Consider the following 24,865-nt stretch of genomic DNA (forward strand, 5'->3'; position numbering starts at 1 on the left):
TGTCACTTGGTAACAACAATGTTGTGGATCGCATGTCCAGGTCACGTGATTGATAGTAAAGACTAGCCTATAGTAGCTAAAAACTGCACTCAGTATTTTTGAGAAAGCAACACAATTACCACAGCTATATATGGTACACGCAGTTGACATCTCTATTTCAAAATACTCTGGGAACATATCCTTTTATTTCCTATACCGGTATATGTAAATTTCAGATGCAAATGTAGCAATTAAACTTACAGCTGCTTATAAATATTACAATCAAGAAGTGCAGACGATATGCAGCAACAAGATTTTAAATTTATTTGATAAAATGTTTTTAAGCATGAATGATTTCAACTTTTTTCTTAAAATCACATAAGCACCATTAAAGCATCTTTCAACATCAAACAGAAAATATACAAATACGAGTTAACAAGCACACGAACAGATTATAGGTTATACCAACAGTAGTCACTCTTGACCTTAAGAAATAACTATCACAGCAAACCAGTGTCCAACGGCAGACAACTTTTAAATGTAGTATCGGAAAAATGTAACAAAATATATGATTTAATATAATATCACTTCCGTAAAATTCTCAGGTCTATGTAAAAAAAATCATGGCGTTTTGGAAAACTGTGCTGTAGAAGGTTTCTTCCCAATGAAAAATCATTTGTGAAATTACAGGAATTTGCAATGTTGTCCTGTACAGCATCGCTCTGACACACTGATATTGACTCTGACCAACCTTGAAATGAGAATAGGTTAGAGATGACCAAATATCTTTTATGAATGTCAAATTTCATGTGACAAAAACATTCTTATTTACTGCCTTTGGGAGAGTTCGCGATTCATTTTTCCTTTTCAGTTGGTTTTTGTGAACAGACAATGACAGATTCATGGAGTCATTTTAATTTCATTTGTGACTTAAGATTGACATATATCATTCTCTCAGTGAATTTTCTTTAAAAAACATTGCATTCCTGTTTAAATTTTTAGGATAATAGTCAGTTTGTGATGTTCTACATATAAAGCATTCTTATGCAAATGGAAGCAAAATTTTATGGATATATATGGTCTTGACTATTTTTTTATATTGACTTAATACACTGTGAGTTTAGCATTGTTCTACAATCGTGTATTACATACAATACACTATTACTTGCAACACTGAAGTTTAATGTCATAACTTTAACTCATGCCGACAGAGTTGTCAATAAAATCACATTCAGCACCACAGCACGGCAGAATAAATAAGGAAAATTATAATTTCTGGTGTCTACCAGCAACATGCTTTAGGAACATGCTGAGCTAGCCAGTACTCTAACAAAGTGCAAACCTAAGCATACGGCACAGCACATTCACCTATAGCACTGGTATTGCATGATCAATGTTATTGTTACTGATCTCGAACAACTTTAAGATGGTATTTCATGATATATTGCACAATCTTGTTAAACCCAGGGTTCTCCACAAGGGGATTTTTATGGGTGAGCCACCCCTCTGTGTTTGGAGCAATCTATTCATATGTGAATAACTGCACAAAAGAATACATTTTCACAACAAAGGAATATGCAAATTACGAATTGTTATGTAAATTGGCTGCCCCTCGGTTTTCCAAGCTGTGGAGAACACTGAAACCTATGCTACCTTGTCTGTCTACTTGAGTGACTGTTGGGAATGCAGTACATATACATGCAAACATACAAATCATAGTCCAGTAGCTGTTTCACTTGGGTCAGTGTTTGTTTCACTGGGGTCAGTGTTATACACATCGATGGCAATGTACGAATGGGGAATAGACCATTTGGCAATGTAGGGGTGTTCGAAACGGGGAGAAGTAAACTTTTATCACAGTAAAGATCCTTCAATTCATTTTACTGAGGTGGCAGTACATACATACTTTTTCCTCTAGAATTCAACACTTTCTCCTGTCATTTTCTTTTTCTCGTTACACTGAATAAGCTGAAAGGTTGAAAAAACATTTTGTACAATTAGTACCACGGAGAATGTTTTCCATTTTTAACAACCTTTCCCCAAGATTATTGGTCCATTCCTATGCCACGTAAAGGGACAAAAGCTTTACTTTTATAATTCTTTCATCAGTCCAATTCTGGAAAAATACTATGTTTTTACCAGTACATGTCTCGCTAAATTATATGGATAGTATAGCTATACCATGCAACATTGTGTACACTTGCAAATTTTTGTTACTGAAAAACCGTTGAAATCTAGTCAAGCCTCAAAAGTCACACATGCCCATACACACATTCAGGTTTTTGTAGATATAATTATAAACATACAGTAAAATACATTAAAATTTACTACTAATAACGCCTTAACACCAACGGTATTGGTATTAGTTGCCTCTTCTCAGAGAGTTTCATCTTGTAATCATCATGTATTAAGTCTAAGCTATGTATGAAGCAGGCATGCATTTAACTTTCTTGATTGTAAAATAGTAATTTCATAATTTGGATGAGGTGAAAATGTTTTTTAAAGACTTAGCATCAATGTTTTTGAAGATTCTACAGCACTTTTCGTACCCCAGTGTCACTTTTTTGAGGAAACAAATTAGCACCAAGGCTTGTCACTGTCACTCCGCTGGATTCTAGTTCTTTTTCCGGGAAAAAAGACAAGTCATTTACTTTTTTGATATAGACATTGATTAGTGTCCACAAAATTGAGTAAGGTTTGTTAATGGCTAATGTAAAGACTGAAACACACTGTACATTGATAAACAGACTCTGTGAATTTGACTGCGAAAGAGATCTTAGATGATTATGATAATGAAAAACAAAATGGGACAAATGAAAATAAGTTAAGAAAACACCACTTTATAAAAATATTCTTGAAAATCTACAGTAAATATCAATTTGATACATATCCGAAAAAAACACACCTTTGAAATTATACATGTAATGAGTTTTGATTGGCCATGAAAGAGACCATGAAAATAGGGCTGGATAATGTACTCTGTAATAAACATAATACTGGGCAGTACCGTTCATGTACATATAAATTCAGCTAATGCCAGTACTGCATTTGATTCAAGAGAATATCCGTACATACTTGCTACACAAACACTTTGTGTGGAACACAATGTCCAAAAGTTAAAGATACATCATTAAGATTGACTATTAAAGTTCAAAGGTCATCATCGGTGTCATCTCTGAGGCCGAAGCTTTCTTCAAGTTCTTTTCTAAATCTCTGTCTTTCTTCCTCATCTTCGTCATCATCATCCTCTCCACAGCTATGTCTCTCGACATCACTGTCTCTGAGAACAGGTCGCAGTAATTTTTTCAATCCTGTGTTGTCATCGGGTACGTAGTCAAGTGCCATTTTGTCTCTGTAATCCTGGATGTCCTTCATGGCTTCCCCGACTGTCGGGCTCACCGATATCAGCATTTGACAGATTTCTAGATTCCCTTTCTCAGCGGCCTGCCAAGACAAGTGTTTTTCAGTGTCAGAAGTTTGCACTGCCTGCTGTTCAACATGATTTGAAATTCACAGGTTTACCATAATCACTTCGCAAACTCAGGATAATTAGAGACCTTAAATACTCTCTCTTTAAGCACAGTACTTCTAAAGCAACCTCAGCTATTTTGTTTTTTCTGCAAATTGCCAGCACAAGTTTTTTCAATGGAATATTTCTCATGAAACCCCCTCAAACTATTTTTTCTTAAAAAGTGGAGAATATGAAGTTTTGTATGGTAGCAATAGTCTACTTGAAGAATAAAGGGGTATATATTTGGGGTTAGAAAACCTCAATTTCAGTATTAACGATAAAATTAATTTAAGTCAAAAACTTGATTCTGAAATGTAATATTTGAAAGATGAGTATATACTATATGTAGAAATAAAACTATTTTTTTGCATCATCTATCTTCATTTTAAAATGGCATGATCAAAAGACTGACACTCAAAAAAGTGATTAAAAACATGATTAGTAAAATTAAAATGCCTCCTATTCAAAATGTTAGAATTTTATTGCCAAACAAAATAGTCGTTTTGTTATATAGCATTTTAAGGAACAAAATGTGAAAATTTCATAAGATTTGACCCAGCCAGAGTGGAGTTAAATTCTTTGGAAATTTTGAAATTAGGAGGAAAAAGAGACCAGGAATTAATGTGATTTGCATATATTTGCATAAATTAACACTTCTTTATCACGCAACTTACGACTGCCTGACAAGCTTAAAGGCGAATCCAAAAAGTATTTTAATCATCGGTTGACAAATTGATTTAAAATTGAATGAGTATTTGCAAAGAAAGTGATGTTGAGCAAAATACACTGTGTTGGGTGCAGCGCCGCACCTTGGGGACAGACATTCGGACTCTCAAACTTTTACAATTCTGTTTTGATATACCACATATGGGGGTTCATTTTAAAGCTCTTGGTGTAAAGAAACTTTTCACCAGCTTAGTTTTTTTAAAATCGAAAATTTTATTTTTCTCCATAGAGTTTACACAGGGATGGCGGCCATTTTGAATTTCTAATATTGGTAAATCTTGGGTAATTTGTTTCTCTAGTACCAAAATTTGCACGGTGACCCCCTATTTTTATTCTTGATTTTGAAAGAGAATGATTGAAAGATTCCTTCAGGAAAGTTAGAGCAAAAGTTTAAGTCTTTTACTTTCGAGGTGCATACTACCTTAAAGGAATTAAATTGCAATTATCTAGTAGGTGATAGCAAACATTGACGGGCAGGACATCTTGATGAGAGTGAATAGCAGCTGGGATCTCTACATGTATGTCAATGCCTATACACTACGTTTCTATGATTAGTTAGCTGTTATCAAATTTTGAAGGTTGTGGCGATACATGTACATGGAAATATGACATATAGTTGTACTGCTATACACATACAGACACACAAATAGCATCACATACCAGTATGCTTTACATTCATATACCGGTATACATGTACTATACGGATACATAATATTGACACATACATCCATCTTATCCATTCACACTTACACATGCCTTATACATACCAGTACATTATACATGTATTCATTCAGTAAATATAGTACATTCATCATGTACATATATACCAGATACGTAAATGCTTATAATAAATGAGAACTGATCAAGATAGAGTCACCTAATGGAATAATTATCATATGTGAGAAAATTGATTGATTATGTTCAACCCAATTCTCTTTCGCATGCAAAATATTTTGCGACCACATTGCTTTAACAGCCGTGTACATGTATAACATACACAATGAAATTAAAGGTGACACAATAACCGTAGCTTCAAAGATGCTCTTAGTATTGCTACAAGACTTTTGATATGAAGGTTTACATGTATGAAAACACAGTAGACATGAGTCATACTGACTTGTCCTCTGTGTAACACTCACAGGTGATACCAGATTAATTCTGTTTAAATCCAAGTTGCTGGGTTTTTTTTTGCAAATGTAATATACAATTAGGGAACTAACTAAATATAGTAAATATCTTCATGTGACAAATATTTACCAAATAGAGTGATTTTGCTGAAAATGAGGCTAAACAGTGTATGCTAATCTAGGCTCAGTTTTGGTGACTACATACACTAAATATGCAGAAACCACTCACTTCTGTAAAGTTCAGAGCATGAATATCCAAACAGCAGGTATAGTACAAAATGAGTAAATTAATTTTGTGATAGAATAAGAAATCAACAGAAAATCAGGTATTTAATAGTGGGGTGGTTGTTTCACACTGGCCACCATATTGGTTGTCACTTAGCAACAGCCTACGATAGGTTGAGGTCATAGCAAAGGTCATAGCCTCATTGTGATGAAAAATTTACTAAAAATTCTAATTTACTATCATTGGTAAGTTCCCGAACTGATACATGTTACATTCCACAGCAATAGCCTTGAATATTCATATCAACTCAGACTGAATGGAAATGTACAATGTCACTTGTTGTGTCTTGTGATGCAGTGAGCCAAAGTTGAATATGTAAATTAACACCTGGGTAGTATTAACTCATACTGCCAGGCACAGCAACTATTCATACTGTAGGATGCTGTCTGTGTACAGGTAGTTTTGTAGTAGTTATATAGGCATTGCTTCATCAATTAGGCTAATTTCCTGATATATAAGTAATGCTTGTTCAGGATGAGAACTTGAGTTAACCAGTATACTATCAAAAGCTGCCATACTAATGGAAAATTTCTTCAAGGTATGGTTTGCATTTCACCGGGATTATTAATTTCCTGGATACCCAAGCCTTTGCTGAGATTTTAAGTTGGAGATAAATACAGTAATTGGAATAAATTTCAGACATGTTTGTTTTCACATACTCATTTTTGTTTCTTAGCATTCACATGTTCACAAACTCAAATATTGTAATTCATTGCCCGTTTTGGAAAGACTTATTTCTGTCATCGATAAAGATTGTAAATGACTCTGAGTTCGGCTCACCCACTGCAAATACCACCGCTGTGCTGACTTCAGTCATTGATAGGAAGAAGTAAGAAATTTCATGTCAGCTCCACTAATATTCACAGCTGCATGTTACCTTTCTGAGATGATGGCCTGACGTGAACGATACGATTTTTAGATTACTTTATTGAATGAAGATTATCTCTGATATACTGACATGCTGGTGTTGTAAAACCAATCAGCTGTAGAGACACTGAGTTCACAGAGCATGATTATTGGCCAGCAGCATGCAAGCAAAGCATAAGACTACCGCAGTACGACACAGAAGAGATTTTTAACATGAATTTTCAAACGTGTCGACATACTGCAATGATGCTATACTGAACAATAATCTCATACGGTGTGTATGTGTGCAGCAGAGAATAGCATTGATTGCGATTTCAGGTTTGTTACTAAATATAGCTGCACGCGCACGACATCAGACAATGCTGCCTAAAATTCAAACAAATTGCATGCAGCTTGTAGTCTGAGTCATAAATTCATATGAATAAGTGTGACTTTTAGTAGCTGATGTAACACCAGCAGGTTTTATGTTTCGTCGTTTATGCGGAAAATATGAACAAATATTTATTTATGCATATTTATGAGAGAAAAAACGACGTCATTTGCGATCAGCGCTATTTCTTAAACACCAGCGAGTCAGTAAATCAACAACAAATTTTAGCACATAAAGTCATTAAGATATTTTACAATTCACATTAGATCCAATCCCAGAAATGTGACACGCACATGCTACACATGGTTCATATAATCTGAAGCCAACCAGATAGTGGATCGTTTACTGTGTTGTGTACAGGTTACAGCCCCCATACCTTGTGCAGCGGACTTTTGCCATCATCATCAGTGAGTGTTGGATCAGCCTGGTGAGAAAGAAGGAGCCTTACTATATTGGCGTGTTGACAGTACGCGGCTCGGTGCAATGGCGTGACGCCCGACTTTGTCTGGATGTTGGGATCGGCACCTTTGTCTAAAAGGAGCTTGCAGGTATCTCTGTGACCATTTCTACTGGCATAATGCTGGTTACCAAAAAAATACATGACAGCTTAGTTGCTATATATACATACATGTAGATACATCGCGAACCAATCAGAATATGCAGCACAAAGCAAACTTGTACAGTGTATGTTTTCCCACATGCTGTTTTGAATTACTACTGTTACTGGGTGGAGTAAAGAAATACCAATCATCCCTACAAATTCACCAGACACTTACTCCGAAAGAATGTGTTATTGTGATCTATTCCTGATACAAGTATTATTATGCTATTCACATTCGAAATTAAAAAACACTCCAATTCAGCGTTGTTCATAACAGATTCTCCTTCAACATTTATGCAACGTTTCAAGCATTGTATTATCCAAAATTTTCATTTTTCAACATTATTTCAAATAGGAAGATTTTTTCTTCTTCTTTGTAAAGAAAGACAATTTAGAACAAGTGGAAAATCCCCAAACAACTATACTTGCCAACATGTATTTGCAAACCCTGGGGTCAGAAGTCACATTTCTCAGGAAAGGATTTTAAATGGTAAATCACTTTCAAAAAGATATTTATTCAGGGTACTGTAAGGATATGCTTATAAGGAAAAGATGACAGGAAATTTCTCACATATACTGTTCGGTTTTTGATTGTTTTGGCTGGTTAAATTTGCAAATTTGAGAAAATGGAGCTATGAAGTTCTGATGTTGAACAGTATTTAATCTTCACCTTGACAGACGCGAGGAATGAATTGGCTTGTGACTCAGCCTACGAATTGGAGCACCGGAGAGGAGTGATGTAAAGTGAAATACATGATGACTCATCCATTAGCCTAGGGCTGCATACCGGTACATGTACATGCACCAGTCAATTGATCAAAATGCCGGCAATTTATCAAATGACAGTCATTTATGTGTTGTGTATGTCTTAAACTTTGCAAAAACGAAGCAAAACAAGGTAAGTACATTAATATTGGTGCAATAAAAATAAATTGCACACACTTCTGTGCAAGATTGGTCAACACAAGATTACAATATACCCTCCCTAAATAATTCTATGCAGTGTCTCTCTCTCAGGCTCAAGTTACAAATAATAGTATAAATGACACAGTGCTCCCATTTCATCACACTCACATTAATGTGAATTGACAAATTTGAAAGTTATCAAAGGGAGCAATTTCAGAAAAGGGTAAATTTTAGCCAAAATGGGCAAAAGGTCACAAATTTTACATGATTTGAAAACTGTAAATAAAGTGTTTTAACCATATGAGAGATTTTGCTTTTGGTCCAGTCAATACAAGTGGGTGCAAGAAAAACCCATTGGAACATCAGATCATGCAAGTACATGTATAAACAAGACAGCAATCCTTGAGTTTACACATGAAAGATTTTATTTTTGGCCCAAAAGATTTAGAAACACCTGTAAATGATACAGGTTTCAATATCAAATCATACAATTACTGGTACAAGCAAGATTCTAATCCCATTTCTTTTTTAACTGAGGAGCTATTTTTGGCCAAAAGAATTCAGAAATGCATGCAAGAGAGGCATGTTGCAATATTCGATCATGCAATTACAAGCGAAACAAATAATTTAGGTGTTATATTTAAATGTAAAATCTTATTTTCTGGTCAAAAGCATTTAACAATACGTACAACTGATGTTATTTTGGGCCTATCTGTCTCCCTGAAATAACATCTACACAACAAATACTTGTGATGTGATTTTAATGGCTGTTACTTCCAGCATTGACCAGTCAATGACTATTTACTCATGATCAGCTTTAATTTTATGTGATTTTCAATATGTTTTGGTAAATGTGCCACTTTCTTTGCACTTTCTTGTAATTTTGTTTCACCATTCACAGTCATTGTCATTGATCAAGATATTAAATTTTAGGAGTGAAGCTGCTTAACCCTTTGAGCACCATAGTTAAATTTTGTTGCCTTTATCATATCACGGTACACAAATCAATATTTTCCTATTTTTTGCTAAAGTTTTGATAAAAATCTGGAGCCAATGAAATGTGATGACCATTTGGTCCAAATTGTGAAAAAATTACTTAAAAGTCATAAAATTGGTAAAATGATGCACCAAAATGTTTGGCTGGCAAAATTACAGCGCTCAAAGAGTTAAGGTAGAACCCACCTCAGGGTCAGATATTCAGACTCTCAAAATTACAATAAACTTCTGGCCCACCATCAGTTGGGGTTAATTTTGAAGGCTATGGGGTAAATAAAGTTTTCACCGGCTAAGTTTTGTGGAAATAAGGAATTTTTTTCCCCATACAGATAATACTAGGATGGCGGCCATTTTGAATTTCAAATATTGGTAAATACATGTCTTGGGTAATTTGTTTCCACAGTACCAAAATTTGCACGGCGATCCCCAATTTTTATTCTTGATGTAGTAAGAGAATGGTTGAAAGTTTGCTTGAGGCAAGTTTGTGCAAAAATTTAAGCCTCTAACTTTCAATGCCTAAACTACCTTAAATTATCATTTCCAGTAGCATTAAATAACCATCCATAAAGGATTGTGTAATACGTTTTACCCTGTGTACCGAAAATAGATCAAATTAGAACAAAAAATGTGTGGAGATGGATGTAAGATGCTGGGTTTAACTTTTGCTTGTATATTAACAAATCAGATCAGAGACTAGAGATGCTTGTCAATATTAAAATCTGTGAAACCTGCCAGCAGCATTAACACAAGGAACATGCATTGTCTGAAAATTATAAATTTCCACCATAGACAGGCATCTTTAAAAGAAAGCTGACATGATTATTTTCAACTTGCATTTGAAAATTACCCAGTATATCACATAAACACAAGTTTGCACTGTATGGGAATGAAATCCATGCAGTTTATACCTTTACACTGGTATTAGAGGCAAGAGGTAATATGTTGACAGATATTTGTCAACAAAACACATGTGGATGCTGAAGTACCATATAGAATTAACATACTGTATGCAAAATTTGATTGAAAATCTGATACAAAATATAAAATGTCTTAACCACACTTGCTAGCAGAAAGAGATTAGTTAGTAAAGGGACAAGCGGGCTTCCTTATTCTACTGCCTAATGTCCTTTGGAATAAGAAATAGTACCTTTGAAAACACAATGCATTGAGGATACCACATGCGATGTGTCACCAAATTCAATGTGTCAGACACTGTTGACAGACGAATTCTAATCTAGACAAGAATTCAGTTGTCAAAATAAATTACAGGCTGGTTTGACGGATTGAATAGGATAGCCATATAGACCCAATTTGGGAGCAGGAATAGAGACAGCCAGCCTGAATAGAAATCACTGAAAATATATTGACCGTTACAGCTAAATGGGGCTTTCATATAATATCAGTGGCATATTTCTCTTATTGGATGAATGGCATTAAAGACAAACTTCACATAGATTTGTAATTTGTCACAAATTAATCAGGATAACAGAATCGTGATGGAGTCAAAGAGGGTCCAAGGAGTAACTCACAGATGTTCCATATTTCACTTTGGTTTATCACTACTTTCCAGTGATTTCAAACCACTTGCATCTCCCACTCTACTAGACTATCGTACATTAATTGTACTGTACTTCATTTTTCTAAAAGAGGTAGGGTATATCGAGTGGCACCACTATGAGGAAAAAAATTCACCATAATATTGATATTAATTACGACACAGCAAATGTTTTGAAAATTGGCAGCATGTGCTGTTCCGTCAAATTCAATAAATCACATAAGTATTGTGCCATTCAGGCAAGGAAAAAATCCACTTTACTGTGACACTTATTGGCATATAAATATAATGTCTTGTTATTCTATTGATAATGTCACTTTTGGTGATAACCTGAGTCCCTGCAGGTGTCTTTTTATATTGAGAAATCTTTAAATCACACCCTTTTAAAATCTAGACTAAAAATTGGGGTCAACACACAATTTGTGCATTACAGAAACAAATTTCCCAGTATTCACTGACTACTGAAATTCAAAATGGCTGCCATTCCTGTGCTATCTCTGGGGAGAAAGATTAAATTTTTGATTTTTGCAAAAAAAAATTTGGTCCCACATTGAGTCACCAATACAATGAAACTGACTCTGTTCTGGAAGCGATTTGCAGTATTTTGTCTTAAATAATTCTGGCATCAACTAATCTTTTGTGAAATTCAAGTTAGAGCTAATTGAATTAAGCTTTAAACCCCTTTCCTCCAACACAAACAAATTTCATGATTTGAAACTCTGCAACAACCTAACAGCAACAACCTAACATGTACATGTACCCTTGTATGTATTGCTTGTGGGCATCAATGAAAATTTCACCATTCTTCCTGAATAGAAAACACTGCGTACTAGTGTACCTTGTAATTGTCAAGCCAGGAGAATAAATTATAGTTTAGGAAAACCAATGGTTTATGACAGAAAATGGTTTACCCACAGGCAACATGAGACAAACGGGCATCTTATATGACAAATTATCAGCAATTTCAATCTACATGCAGCTACTATGAGCATGACAAAGTCATCCATTAGTCTGTGATCGAGCAATCTGCATGTACCGGTATGTGATTTGCTGCTGGTTTACCGTTTCTAATTACAAACGCGCTCACATCATCCGTACAACACCTGACCTCAAAATCAGGGCTGCTGCATTTTCAGTGATTTTCCTTTGTTCCCGTCAGCAGTAAAATTTACTCAATAAACTATGACCAAGATGTAAATTATTACAGGCTAACAATTTTTACAGGTACTGCATAATTGCAAGTGGCTGTATGCTCCCAAGACTGCACACTTAAATGTACATGTAACTGCCCAAATTACAACAAAAATTAGAAGCTGAGCATTTTTTTTGACAAGGTGACAATGAATACTGGTTTTGAAAAGGACTTGCGTGTAGCAGGAAACAAGATATATGCAACATTGACTATAAAAGAAAATGAAAAATCCCTACCTATGCCGATATTATCTGTTGTACATTCCACTGGGAAGTCAAAAACATCCTGTCCCTCTGAACCAAAATCATAATGTACATTGTACATACCATTGTATGTCCCATACAAGATGATTCAAATTTGGCATCCAGTAAAACATCAGTGCATATTCTACCTGTCCCAGAATTCACACGTACCAACATGGGGACACTGAAATTCTTGTGTGTTACACAATACAAAATTTATCTAAGAAATTGATAGATTGACAGCTTTCTTTATACCCTAATATAGGTGTGAAACTGAATGTTCGTTTTTAGCCAATGAGCAGCCAAATCGACTGGCTGTATATATTTCTGTCAATTTTTTTCTGTAATACACATGAAAAGGGATGGACCTTTGCATCCATCTCCCTCCCTTGGCAGCGATCAATCAAATTTTGCAACCCTTTTCAAAATCTTTCTTAACACCAATGATCCTGAGAGTTCACGGTTTCAATAACAGGTTACAGTGTGCACGTGCTCAGTGACAAGGTCATCAAGGTCAATAGGTAACGAATGAATCTTCCATCTCACTATCAAATTAGCATAGCTTGGATATTCAGACTCTGTGAATGAGAAATCCTACCACTGAGGTAAGACCTGAAATTAAAAACACGGGGTTCACTCTAAACCATTCCACAAATCACCATTGTCCTTCTCGGTATGTTTACATATTTTATTTGTCAAGAAGGAACTGCAACCCCCACACCCGAAGAACATACAATGTTTTAAATTATTATAGCAATGAAATTTGTTGTAGTCATGAGTGAAATTCTTCAAATAAAAGGTTCATTCATTTGGATCGTGCTGTGACACATGAAATCTCTCTTTTCAAGAAAAAAATAATCGTCCATTGCATCGCGACGTTGAGACAAGCGGACTGGCATACAGCTATGGCGGATATGACATCAAAAAAGGACTCTTCTATTAGGGAAGAGGGACCAAGGATTAAAAATACCACAAATAAGTTTGGTTTTACTTGCAGTTCCGTCACATGAACTTCCATTCTCCATTGCTTGATTATCCTCTATTGCTTTCTTTCATCAGTAAGGTAATCTTATCAAACGTAATGGGTTTGTAAACGTTCGTGATATTTCCTAACCCCTTTCAACAAATAGTGCGCTCATCATGACTGTCCATGCTTTTGAATAAAACACATGCATGTGGAAGTCAACCACCATCGTCGCATCGGACACTCCGTATGCTACTTTGTGTGTGCTTTGTTGTTGTTGCTGTTGTTGTAATTTCATTTATTTCCGCAATCATTACATGGGTATCAAGGAGCAGAATGCTTCCAATGCACAGGGTTATTGTATTCACAGAGAAATTCATATGGAGCTCCCGTGGTTGTAGGAAAGCACAAAAGCATAGTATTGTTATCAGATCAGGTACTGCAATGTTATATCATGGAGGCTACCTCCATGGTTATATCATGTGTAAACGGTCATGCTCTGCGCTAAAAAAATGACTGATTCGTATCTTCAAAGACAAGAAAAAAAGTCTGTGGTGTTTTGCTATAGTTTTTGGTACACAAGTTTCGTAAATTTAGGTGAAAATTCTTCATGTCAGACGCAATTTTTCCCTCACATTTTGCAGCTGGAGAGCAGGCAGTGAAACCACAAGTCACAGGCAGGCCAGTTGAAACTGGCTGGGCTTGCAATTTTTTTGTCTTCTTGCCCGGGGAGAAGTGACTTTATGACTGAAAAATGATTTGCTCTTGAAGTGTGTTTAGAAATGTTCCAGTGACGTCCAACATTGTTTACTTTGAATAACAGAGTCACATCAGTTGCACATCTTTGTGTTTTTAGTAAAATATTTGCGTGGCTAATCAAGTTTTGCTGTGACTTTTTTCTTTCTGCATGAATTAGCCACGCCAGCAGACCGTGGCTAATTTGAAAAAAATCCTAGCGCGAACACTGAAACATGAAACATTTAACTTGTAATATTTCCCCTTGTCTTGGCCTGCTGGGTTTAAAAAAAGTGTTTAAAGGTAAACAGGGACCATGTTCAAATTTAGCCATTGCTACCATGGAAAGGGGAGATCTAGCTAATCATCAGAATCATAGAGTTTATGGGGTCACGCCAGGTCACACAAAAAATAATGCACCACTACATGGCCATAATTTTACTAAAGTTAAACAAGTAGAAATAATTTGTCTTAATTATTCTTCCCGGAATGAGGCAAAGAAATCAAAATAAATTATTATAAAATGAACATTATTGTACATCGTTAATTATAAATCCATAAAATAAATAAGTACCAGTGAATTATGTTTTAAATAAAACAAAAATACTGCGCGCTACTGTTACTGCTTCTGATAAATAATGGTACATTGGGTGACAAGGGGAATTGGGTTCATAAAATTAATTTGAGATACATGTAGAATTAATTTTAGCATATAAAATTAATTCGATTAATGCTTAATAAGTTGGTACTATACCCTATAACACTTATTTGGGATGACTGCATGAAACAAAATTAAAAATGCTTGAAGAATCATTTCTGGTCTATATAAAATTAATTCAAACACACTAAAATAAACGGAAAACAATTTTGACAAGAATGGCCCCAATGTACATTATCTTTATTATTCTTACAAGAATGAAGGCAAAGAAATTACAATTATTATTATTATTATAGAACAAACGTTAAAAGTTGTTACTTAGAAATCCATAAAAAAAATAAAAAACAGTGAATTATGTTTTAACATAGACCCTCTCAAGGGTCTCTTGATGAAAATAAAAAAGCTGTGGTCCCAAATAGGTTACCATGGCAACATAAAAAATGAACACGGAGTTCATGCTGTGATAAATACACTTAGGAGAGCATTTGCATAGTTACTGGGATTACTTTTAATGGAATTTTGAAAAAAATTGAAATTTTAAAACGCAAATAGGTTACTATGGAAGCACAGGGCAGTAAAAATGGATATCATATTTTGTCTTTCTAACCTAAAATAACCCTTTGGTATAATATTTCTTTTGATTAATTGATTTTTACACTGCATATTTGGTCTTTCTAACCAAAAATATCCCCTTGATATAACACATTCTGTTGATTCCTGGATTTTAGGTGGAATCTTTGAAAAACTGTAATTTTTACTCCTGAATGGTTGCCATGGAAACATCTCACATTAAAATGAGTGTGATTTTTTTTTGGTGTGCTAACAAGAGAAACCCTTATTATCAATTGTTTACATCAATCAATAGTTCTTTAATAGGAATTAGGGAAAAAGTAACATTTTCAATCCCAAACCGGTTACCATGGCAACTCGAAACATTAAAATAAGTCTGTTTTTTTCTGTAGTCTGACCCGAGCTCCCCCACTAGATAATTTTCATAACAATCAAAGTGACTTTTCATGGGATATAAGAAAAACTGGAATTTTCAACCCCTAAAATGGTTACCATGGAAACATGGGGTAGTAAAATCGATATCATATTTGGTCTTTTCGACCCAAAATACCCTTGTTGTGAAATTTTCATGGAAATTGAACCTATTATTATTCGCGTCATTATTTCTATATAATACTTATATTAATTATTATTATTATTATTATTATTATTATTATTATTATTATTATTTTATTATTATTATTATTATTATTATTATTATTATTATTATTATTATTTTATTGTTGTTGTTGATATGTTGTTGTTACGCTGTTACAATTTTTGTTATTATTAATTTTGAAGTGCAAAAAGGTGTAAAAATTCGAGAAATAGTGAGAAAGTATATTTCAGAGAGATACTCTTCAAAAAATTTGTATGTATCATTTTCAAAATAGACACTGTTCACTTTTTCCCTTCAAGGCAAATATCCTTCGCCATATGTTTCGATTCAGTCTTAAGTTAATGTTAAATAAACTTACCTGGTCATGAGGAAAGGCAAAAATAACATCCCCAACTGGAGTATCCTGAAACATACAGAGAAATGTCCTAATTAAAATAATATAAGGAAAAAATAATACATGTATGTATGTATGTATGTATGTATGTATGTATGTATGTATGTATGTATGTATGTATGTATGTATGTTGTGTCAGTGAGTGTATGCGTGCGTGCGTGCATGTATCTATCTATCTATCTTTCTATCTATCTATCTATCTATCTATCTATCTATCTATCTATCTATCTAAGTATGTATCTCTCCTCGGGTATTTCCTCTAGTTATAGGGAATGTCAATAGCGGTGCCACTACGGTAAGAAAGCAGAAGTACTTGAAAGTTTTTTATTCCACTCTTGTTTGTTCACAGTGCACGTTTACTGATGCATATCAGCGTTCGTGATTTGAGCGTTCGGAATGAATTAATATGCCTATAAATTTTACATTTCCTCTTATTCGTTCCCCATTTCAAACATTCGCGTACAACTTACCTCGCGAATACGAACCTCAAATGAACATGACAAAGTTCGTTCATTCTCACCACGACGATGAATGTTCTTTCCGCTCCCTTCAAATATAACCCCTGTACCTAGAATCAGTAAATTATCAGGTTAATCTTACTAACATGGTATCCTGAAAGGTACAACCAGCTGCTAGTCGAAATGCGAATACTGCTGTAATGTTATTTACAGGTCAAGCAAAGACATGTGGCATTCAAGGGGAACAAAACTCCCTTCCTATGACTTTACTTCCCTTTTCGTTGGAAGACTGAAATAAACGAAAACTTTCCCCTATTTTGAAGCAAGAATTAGGAAAGGGTCATAACAGAACAATCAAGGACAGATACAAAGTCATGAGATCAAATAAAGGATCATATGCTCAGCGAATGTGACCGAACTTACCTGTTTTTAAAAGCAAGAACAATAGTTCTAAGGCGCCGACAGTCCACAACATGATCACGCCCGATTTAAGATCAAACATGAGGAAATGATTTCCTCAAGGAACTGCGAATGCGCGCCCGATTGACCGAAAAACTTGAACTCAGAGTGACCTGAATACTAATCATGATGTGAACCATGTGTACAGCACTCGTTTGCTGAAATGTTTGTAACATCGTTCAGGCCATCGGTTTAATTTTAATTTGCTTGGCAGAGTGCTTCAATATACTTTTTTTCAAAACAGCTGTAGATTTAATTACAAGACTTTATATCTGGTACAGGGACGTAGATTTAGACGACACTTTAGCCTTACAATAGACCGTGGATGTCACTAATAGCTTGTAAAGTTTGAATTTGAAACAACGTGTTACTTTTTTATCAAAATTGATAAGGTATGACGGTCATAATTTAAGGGTAGATAAGGAATACGAAAAGGAATAAAATGCCATGACGATAATTATACCTTCAATTCTCGGTACTTTAAACACGATGTTGCCACCTAAGTAAGTCGTAAAAGTCTCAGGCTGTCGGCCATAGTTTCAGAGTGGCGGATTTCTGCAGGCAAAATAAATAGGATTACTGAAACAAAAAAAAGTTTAACGTTATACAGAAATTTATTGCAAGAAAAGTCTAACAAGTTGAAAAGATAGAAGATTTTAGCTGAAAACATTTACATTTGAGTTCAAACAATTTATTATGTCACTGCCTAAAACTTTGCTGTAGGGAGAAGTAGAATCACTTTTGCACCAACAATGCTTTGTAATAACCTGCAGATTACTCCCCCCTGCCTAGCACGAGACAAAAGCCATTCAAGGCAACGACATTATGAGAGACATCATAAAATTTGGTTGCTAAAAGATTTATTTAATATGACTTTACTGTTACCATATTGCATCACATTCGAAGAGCGGTTTCAGATGAAAACGAAATTCCCTCACAAGTGTATTTACTATGCCCAGTTATCATAGAACAGTATACAAATTTCTTATTATAATATAAACTCAGAATTCACATGGCATCTACAATACAATAATTTACGTATCTCGGCTCCAAATTGTCGAGAAACTTGATTTAATAAGATAATGATATGCGAAACAGCCTATTCTAAGACCAATTATACTCAGGAAACTTACAAGCCTGAACAAAACTACACGCATGCTTCCTTGTGTATATCGATGGTGCATCGAGAATTTTCTGTGACTTTATATAGTTGAAATTCCTGGTTTTGATATCTTTCTGTCAGAGACAAAACAAGACGGATGAAAATTGTAAATACGTCAAGTAAACTTGTGGGGAGTAAAATTTAAAGAACCAGGAGAATTATCTAAGCGGGATTTATATAAGAAGACGAGTTTTATCTATTCCAGGTATCGGGTCACACCCAATTAACGCTAATTTTCAGTATCTCCGGATCCCTTCAGACCGTCATGTACTTGTGCCTATGGCAAGGAAAACTATTTTAAGAGATTTACCGCATCAGCTGTAGCTTATTTAAATATGAATATATCAAAAGATATTTTTAGGAAATTATGACTACCACTTCTCGGTGTACTTTTAATTTGTGCCGTTTCTTGTATTGAGTACTGCGTGTTTATAATTTTTACAATATTCGTCTTCTTCCTTTATCGGGAGCCTGATATGATAGATAAACTTTAATGTTGTTTGAGCGCTTGATGATTATGCATGCCAAGTTTTTGGTTCAACTATAAGAAAGCAAACGAATATGCCAGTGTTTCACCTTACTCAGAGCCTTGAAACATTCATTTATTTCATGGATTAACCCTTTCATCACCATAGTTTGTCCCAAATCCATTGTTTTCTATGGTAAAGTTGGACCTGTATACAGGGAACTGGGGGTGAAAGGGTTAACGTCTTTTAATTTTTGTACGATAAGGTTACGTGTATTACTATGTTCAAATTATGTTTTCTTTGTAAATCGTAAAGCTCTCGTTTACTCGTGTGTTCTTCTTGGGTAATATGTACATCACCTAAATTCTTAATTTGCAGTATTAAATAGTTCTATTAGTGATATAGGCTAATATATGGGACAAGGAAGACACGTTTCAATAAGAGTATCATTTTCATTAAGCTAATTGTCAAAATGCTGGATGAAAAATATAGAGGTTAAATTGTGGTCTCTTTAGTCATTAATGATCAGGTCTTCCCTCGTGATTATTTGTTAGATTATCGTAAGTCTACAATCTAAGGTTTCCGAGACAGTTCTTTAAAAATTGCCTTAACAGGATTCTGAGTAGAATTGCAATCGTTTGCTTTAAATTTGGTTTCTGATTATTTACGAAAACATATGAACTTAATATAATCAAATATCTGATAGGGATGTTTATCATATAGTAGGGTGACACATCAGTTTTCTGGCTACTTGCCAATGCGAAATTTCACGCCTCGAAATTTCGATTTAGGTAAAATGCGCCTCGGCGACAGATATTCGGACTCTTTTGCAATATTATTTAAACCCACCACTTGTATGTGTCGGCTTCATTTGAAGCTTATGGAGTATTAAAGGTTTCAACCGGCTTATTTTTCTGAAAACCTGGAATTTTATTTCCCTTTATATAGATAACATAGGGATGACGACCGTTTTGAATGTCTAATATCAGTAAATGTTGGGTAATTTGTTTCGCTGGTACCAGAATTTGCACGGCGACCTCTCATTTACATCTTTTTTATGACTATGGCCGAACGTGTCATTGAGAAAAGTTTCAGCAAAGGTTGAAGTCTTTAACTTCCGAGTCACATACTACCTTAAGGATGACATCTTTAATGTTAAGTAAATGTGAACAAAAGTCTTTCTCTGCACTATTTGTGAAAACAATTCACGGTCAAAAATTGATCTTATGTACCTCATAAAGATTGTCAAAATAAATGAAACAAAGGGTAACAGTTCCTAAGCAGTCCTGCCAAAGTAAAATGTAGAATTTCAGGCATTTTTCCAAAACGTGAAGGGGTTTTCCATTGTTATTTAATACAATAAGTAAAGCAAAGGTCCCCGATTCTGAAAGGAGTCTTAATTATTTCTTTTTTGCCGTCACAGCATGGTAGCTATATTTGTACCACGAGTTCCAAAATTGCGCCTCTCATATCACATGGTTCGGCACCCTTGAATAGTCTCTTCCACGGCATCTGGACAAGCTTGCAAGTCCCCTTCTGAACATATTCATTTCTGAGTGCTTTTGTGCTCTTTTCTCCATGGCATTTTCCAACTCTATCCAAAACCTGTCTTCTTCCTTCTGTGAACCATTCTCGGGCCACTGAATGTATGTTATGAATCTGACGATTCGTTTGATAACCTGAGGATGGTTTGTTTGCTCGATTTTCCCTTTCGCAATCGGAATCAGTTTCTGTCTTCTGTTGATCCAGTTGTCCAGAGCAATTCTTGCCTCGTGTTCGCACGTGCTACTCTCGAGGAAATTCGGAGAGATCACCAAAATGGCAGTACGGCTGTTGTCGAATGAGTCTTCGATGTTATCAAAAATGGCTGCTCGGCAAACGAGGAGAATGACAGACTTAGTATTTTAAAGGTGAGTCAGTTATATGCAAAGAGTGGCACAAAGTATGTTCTCATCATTGGCTTTTGGGAAATATACTTGTAAGTTGTAATCGTTGATCTTAAGCAATAATAGACATGTTTCTTGCTGAACAAATACCCATCGAACTGAAAGATTGCTAAAGTATTTTCTGTGCAAGACTCAGCATTACAGTCATGGTTTATATGTCCGGTAGTGTCATTATCAGAGAAACTCGTTTACTTTTAAAAGCTTCCCCACTGTTGGTATTCAAAGTTGGCTTTTTTAAAATTAACTTACTGACATTTAATACTTACGCTTCCCTGCTATAAAGTCTCGGTGATGTAGCAACAGTTTGTATTTCCCGTTTCTTTCGAGTCTCTTCATAATATCTTCAGCGAAGTCTCCATCTTTGCTACTGTACAACACAAAGGCATCGTAGTCCTTGTCACCTGTAAAATTACCAAATCGAATGTAACAAAACATTTTCATTCATGAATACATGTACATTCAGGTATCTCTGAAGGAATCGATAAAGGGGTATTAGTTAAGACATTTTAATGTTTCTATTTTAAATGAAAACGTGCCAGAGTTTTAGGAAACGTTGCACACGTAATCTTACATTCTATGTGCTTCGGACTGAAAGACAAATATTGGAAATGTGCCATCACTATTTCACTTCGGGTGAGACAAGTTTGAGGAGGAAATAATTCGCCTTTTAAGTTTTGCTGACGTAATATAGAATGAACAATTTGTCCGTGTTGTATGTGGGCTCATACAATTGTATTTGAAATGACAAAATAGAGAGAAGTTTCGGGTAAGTGATATCCTCGAGGATAATGTCAATGCTTTAAGAAGTAGATGGTTGTTTTGCTTATAAAATCTGGGCATAAATGTTAAGGTCACGAGATGTTGTCTATTCTTACTTTCTCCGACAGCCATTGAGTATAAAACTCGTTGGCTTGACGTAAAACACAGGTGAGAAAAGTGGAAACTGATGAACTGTGCATGCATATAAAGTAAATATCCCCTGCATTGCTCATACCTGTGTTTCATCATTATAGAGACACTGCTGTCAAAAGTGAATATCAGCAAATATGAGATAAGATATATATTTTATTTAAAATAATGTAAAATAAAGACTTAGAAAGGGTGGATGCTTAACTTCCTTAACACTACGATTCGGAAGTATCCGTTTTGGCACCTTTGCGCATCTCTATTATATACCCTGTTGTCCCCTTCCGACTACTGAAGTTCCCAACAGCCCTTTGCCAACCGTACGCGGTTTTACTGTCACATCTGCTTACCCTCGCAAACTGCTGAATCCTTCACAGACACTAACCCTACCAGCTTGGTTTTAAATTTGTAAACATTCTCCGTTGAATGAACCAGTAAAAGGCCTCACCCAACGATGCTTTAAATATCCCCGTCCCCTAACATCTTTATAACAGATTCAGATTCAGATTCAGGTGCACTCATAGTGCACGTTTATTTGTATTTCAAGGCCACCGGCCCATATACAAAGGGGGTTAACATGGAAAAAGGAAATACATATTTGCACAGCGGAGTGAAAGGCAAAGGCACGCAACAACAGCGCACTAAAAACAAAGAAACATATCTCTTGCATACATTAGTTGCTGGTTTGAGCCAGCAACATCTTTATAACACCTTTCTTAGTAGTCATTCTAACACTTACAGTCAGAAATACAGTGAATGGACGACACGATTATAAAGACACTAAGACAGTCTTACCGCCATCATCAAAGTCATCTACTTCTACCTTTAGCAACAAATAAAGCTGGAGCCTGTAGCGGTATCCAAGATAGACGCATAACGGAATAATGAAAACCAGACAAGCTATCACACTCAAAACGATGAGACTCACTCGCAACTTCTCCTGATCTGTCGGGAAACGTCAAGAGTAAAAAGCACTGACATGTTTAAAGTTGATTAGTTTTAAGCATGATCACATTTAAAGATCGATCGATAGGTATATTGGTGAATGAATAAATAGGGAAATAGACACACATACATACAGACATACAGACATACATACATACATACATACATACATACATACATACATACATACATGCAAACATACATACATACATACATACATACATACATACATGCATGCATGCATGCATGCATGCATACATGCATACATACATACATACATACATACATACATACATACATACATACATACATAAACATGTACATACATACATCTGCTTCTTGCTCACTGCTACTTACTGATGACTTTGATTTTAAAGTGGCAATATGCTGTGTTGTTGGCTGAATCTAAGGCTGTGTATCTGACAATCGTTGTTCCAATGTAAAAGACATCGCCTGGTATATAATTGTTGAGTATAGTGACGTTATCCGAGTTGTCATCTACTGTTGGTTCTAGCCAAGTCACATTAACTTTTGTCTCATCACCTGTTATGATTTTTGTTATCTCTTTTGGACATCCATAAATAGTTGGCTGGGTTGTGTCTGAACATAAAATAAACATTTTTTTAATATGTATGAAAGACTTTTATAAAGTAAAGACCAATTTTTGTTTTTATATTTAATCTCAGGGTTGTGCGGCTCCGCGAAAACCACAATTATATATGATGACGTCAAACAGCGAAAAATTCCTTGGAATTATATATTTAACAAATGAACAGTCTCCTTATTATTTTTTTTGACGTAGATCGATCAAAATGTTTTTTCCAAATTGCATGAATGTAATCGCAATGTGTGTTTTATATACGCGGATTACTCTCATTTAATGAGTAAAGCGGCCCGTCACCCAGGAGATACTTCCATTCGTAAATCCCATCAAGTTACAATCTTGATACATCGAATGGTATCTCCCCCACTCAAAAATACGCGTTCGGTCACATGAACGTGTCAATCATTGTCTTGCGCTGTACCAATGCCAAGGCAAATCGGCCACCGACGCACATAGGTCTGACCGCGCTAGCGACGGATACCCATGATACTCCGAGATATTTAGAATATTTACTAATACTGGTAGATTAATGAAGTAAATACAACGACACGATCGAAACAGTAATTATCATTCTCAGAGATGCCGTGGCTTTTAAAAATATCATACAAGTTTACGACCTTGACGAGCGCGAAAGATTCAATTCGATGACACACATAGTACCACATTGCATGTTTGTGGTGACAACGCTGCCGTTCCCGGTCTCCGCCGGTGTTAACTCTTCAATCTCGATCTCGGTCGTCAATGTTTTCGTCTAATGGACTTTGACGTTTGCAGTGACACATATCTCGCCCGTAGAAACATCCTAATTTTGTTAGGGAAACTGTTCTGTTGTGAGTGTTGTCTGAGTCAACTTCAGATATACATCGGATTCCGCAGCGCAGCACTGCAGACAGCTTTTGTCTGCGCTACAGCCTTCAGGCGACAGGTTTGATTCCGAGCGAAATCTACAGAACGTTTTGTGTTATGAAGGAAATTTATCGTTGTTAGTCGAACGAATTTTTTATTCTTCCTCCAATGTCGCTTTCCTGAAGATAATATAGTACTCATTTATTCAGTTGAACGTACGTTGAGGTGTACATTTCGGGTTTATCGCCTACCGGGATCGGCGCCAGGTACGGCGTCCACATTGAGCCGTACGACTCGACTGGAGCCGCGACGTTACTGGGCCATTTAATAAGACGATCGATGGTATCCCCATTCGATTCTCGAGAATAGCTATAGTTTAAGCGACTCGAAATTTCGATGGACACGCTTTCCATGATTCCATGTCTGGATTTATCGGGTCACCTTTTTGTAAAAATGTTATGAGAGCACGGCATCGATCATCACGACAAATCGGTCTGTGTCGCGACGTGCATGTATGAAAGGTACCATGCAGGAAAAAAGTTCCGGTTGATGACATACTACAGGGGTAATATGGATTTCTTATCTGTGCTAATGTACGTCACACAGGTAGTGATACGGGCCAGTTCATGTGATAATCGACGAAATCATGTGCTTTATTTGTATAAATTCATCCTTCGGATTCAATATTTTATATGCAATACTGAAGCGTACAGTCACAGGCACATAAATCCCGGTCTTTGTGGGAAATCCTATTTGTGTACACCTCTTACAGTCAATTTTAACAAGCAAGCCTAG

General features: G+C 35.6%; 2 protein-coding genes across 2 annotated transcripts in view; both read right to left on the bottom strand.

The window, feature by feature from the left end:
- Window positions 1-280: 280 nt before the first annotated feature.
- Window positions 281-17,264, bottom strand: LOC139118807 (BRCA1-associated RING domain protein 1-like). Its single transcript, XM_070682284.1, has 5 exons — window positions 17,159-17,264; window positions 16,748-16,845; window positions 16,242-16,286; window positions 7,243-7,446; window positions 281-3,423 (listed from the first exon to the last, which is right to left on the bottom strand). Exons 1-5 carry the CDS (start codon window positions 17,235-17,237, stop codon window positions 3,130-3,132), a joined length of 720 nt encoding a protein of 239 aa, XP_070538385.1. The 5' UTR covers window positions 17,238-17,264; the 3' UTR covers window positions 281-3,129.
- A 529-nt stretch (window positions 17,265-17,793) lies between these two features.
- The window catches only part of LOC139118808 (uncharacterized), a 34,839-nt gene continuing 27,767 nt past the window's right edge, over window positions 17,794-24,865 (bottom strand). Inside the window, exons 8-11 of the mRNA XM_070682286.1 lie at window positions 22,978-23,220; window positions 22,471-22,620; window positions 21,036-21,170; window positions 17,794-20,690 (exon numbers count right to left, since the gene is read on the bottom strand). Of these exons, the coding sequence (XP_070538387.1) occupies window positions 20,290-20,690; window positions 21,036-21,170; window positions 22,471-22,620; window positions 22,978-23,220 (929 nt within the window). The 3' untranslated portion in view covers window positions 17,794-20,289. The remainder of the gene's footprint in view (window positions 20,691-21,035; window positions 21,171-22,470; window positions 22,621-22,977; window positions 23,221-24,865) is intronic.

The sequence above is a fragment of the Ptychodera flava genome, chromosome 19 (assembly GCF_041260155.1).
Source record: "Ptychodera flava strain L36383 chromosome 19, AS_Pfla_20210202, whole genome shotgun sequence".
NCBI classification, from domain to species: domain Eukaryota; kingdom Metazoa; phylum Hemichordata; class Enteropneusta; family Ptychoderidae; genus Ptychodera; species Ptychodera flava.

Bases quoted from the DNA above. Each gene is read 5' to 3' on its own strand.
- LOC139118807 (XM_070682284.1), bottom strand. From the start codon at position 17,237: ATGTTTGATCTTAAATCGGGCGTGATCATGTTGTGGACTGTCGGCGCC. The intron at 16,287-16,747 runs GTAAGTTGTACG...TGTATGTTTCAG, and splicing joins TTGAGGTTCGTATTCGCGAG to GATACTCCAGTTGGGGATGT. The intron at 3,424-7,242 runs GTATGGGGGCTG...TTGTCTTGGCAG, and splicing joins GCAAAAGTCCGCTGCACAAG to GCCGCTGAGAAAGGGAATCT.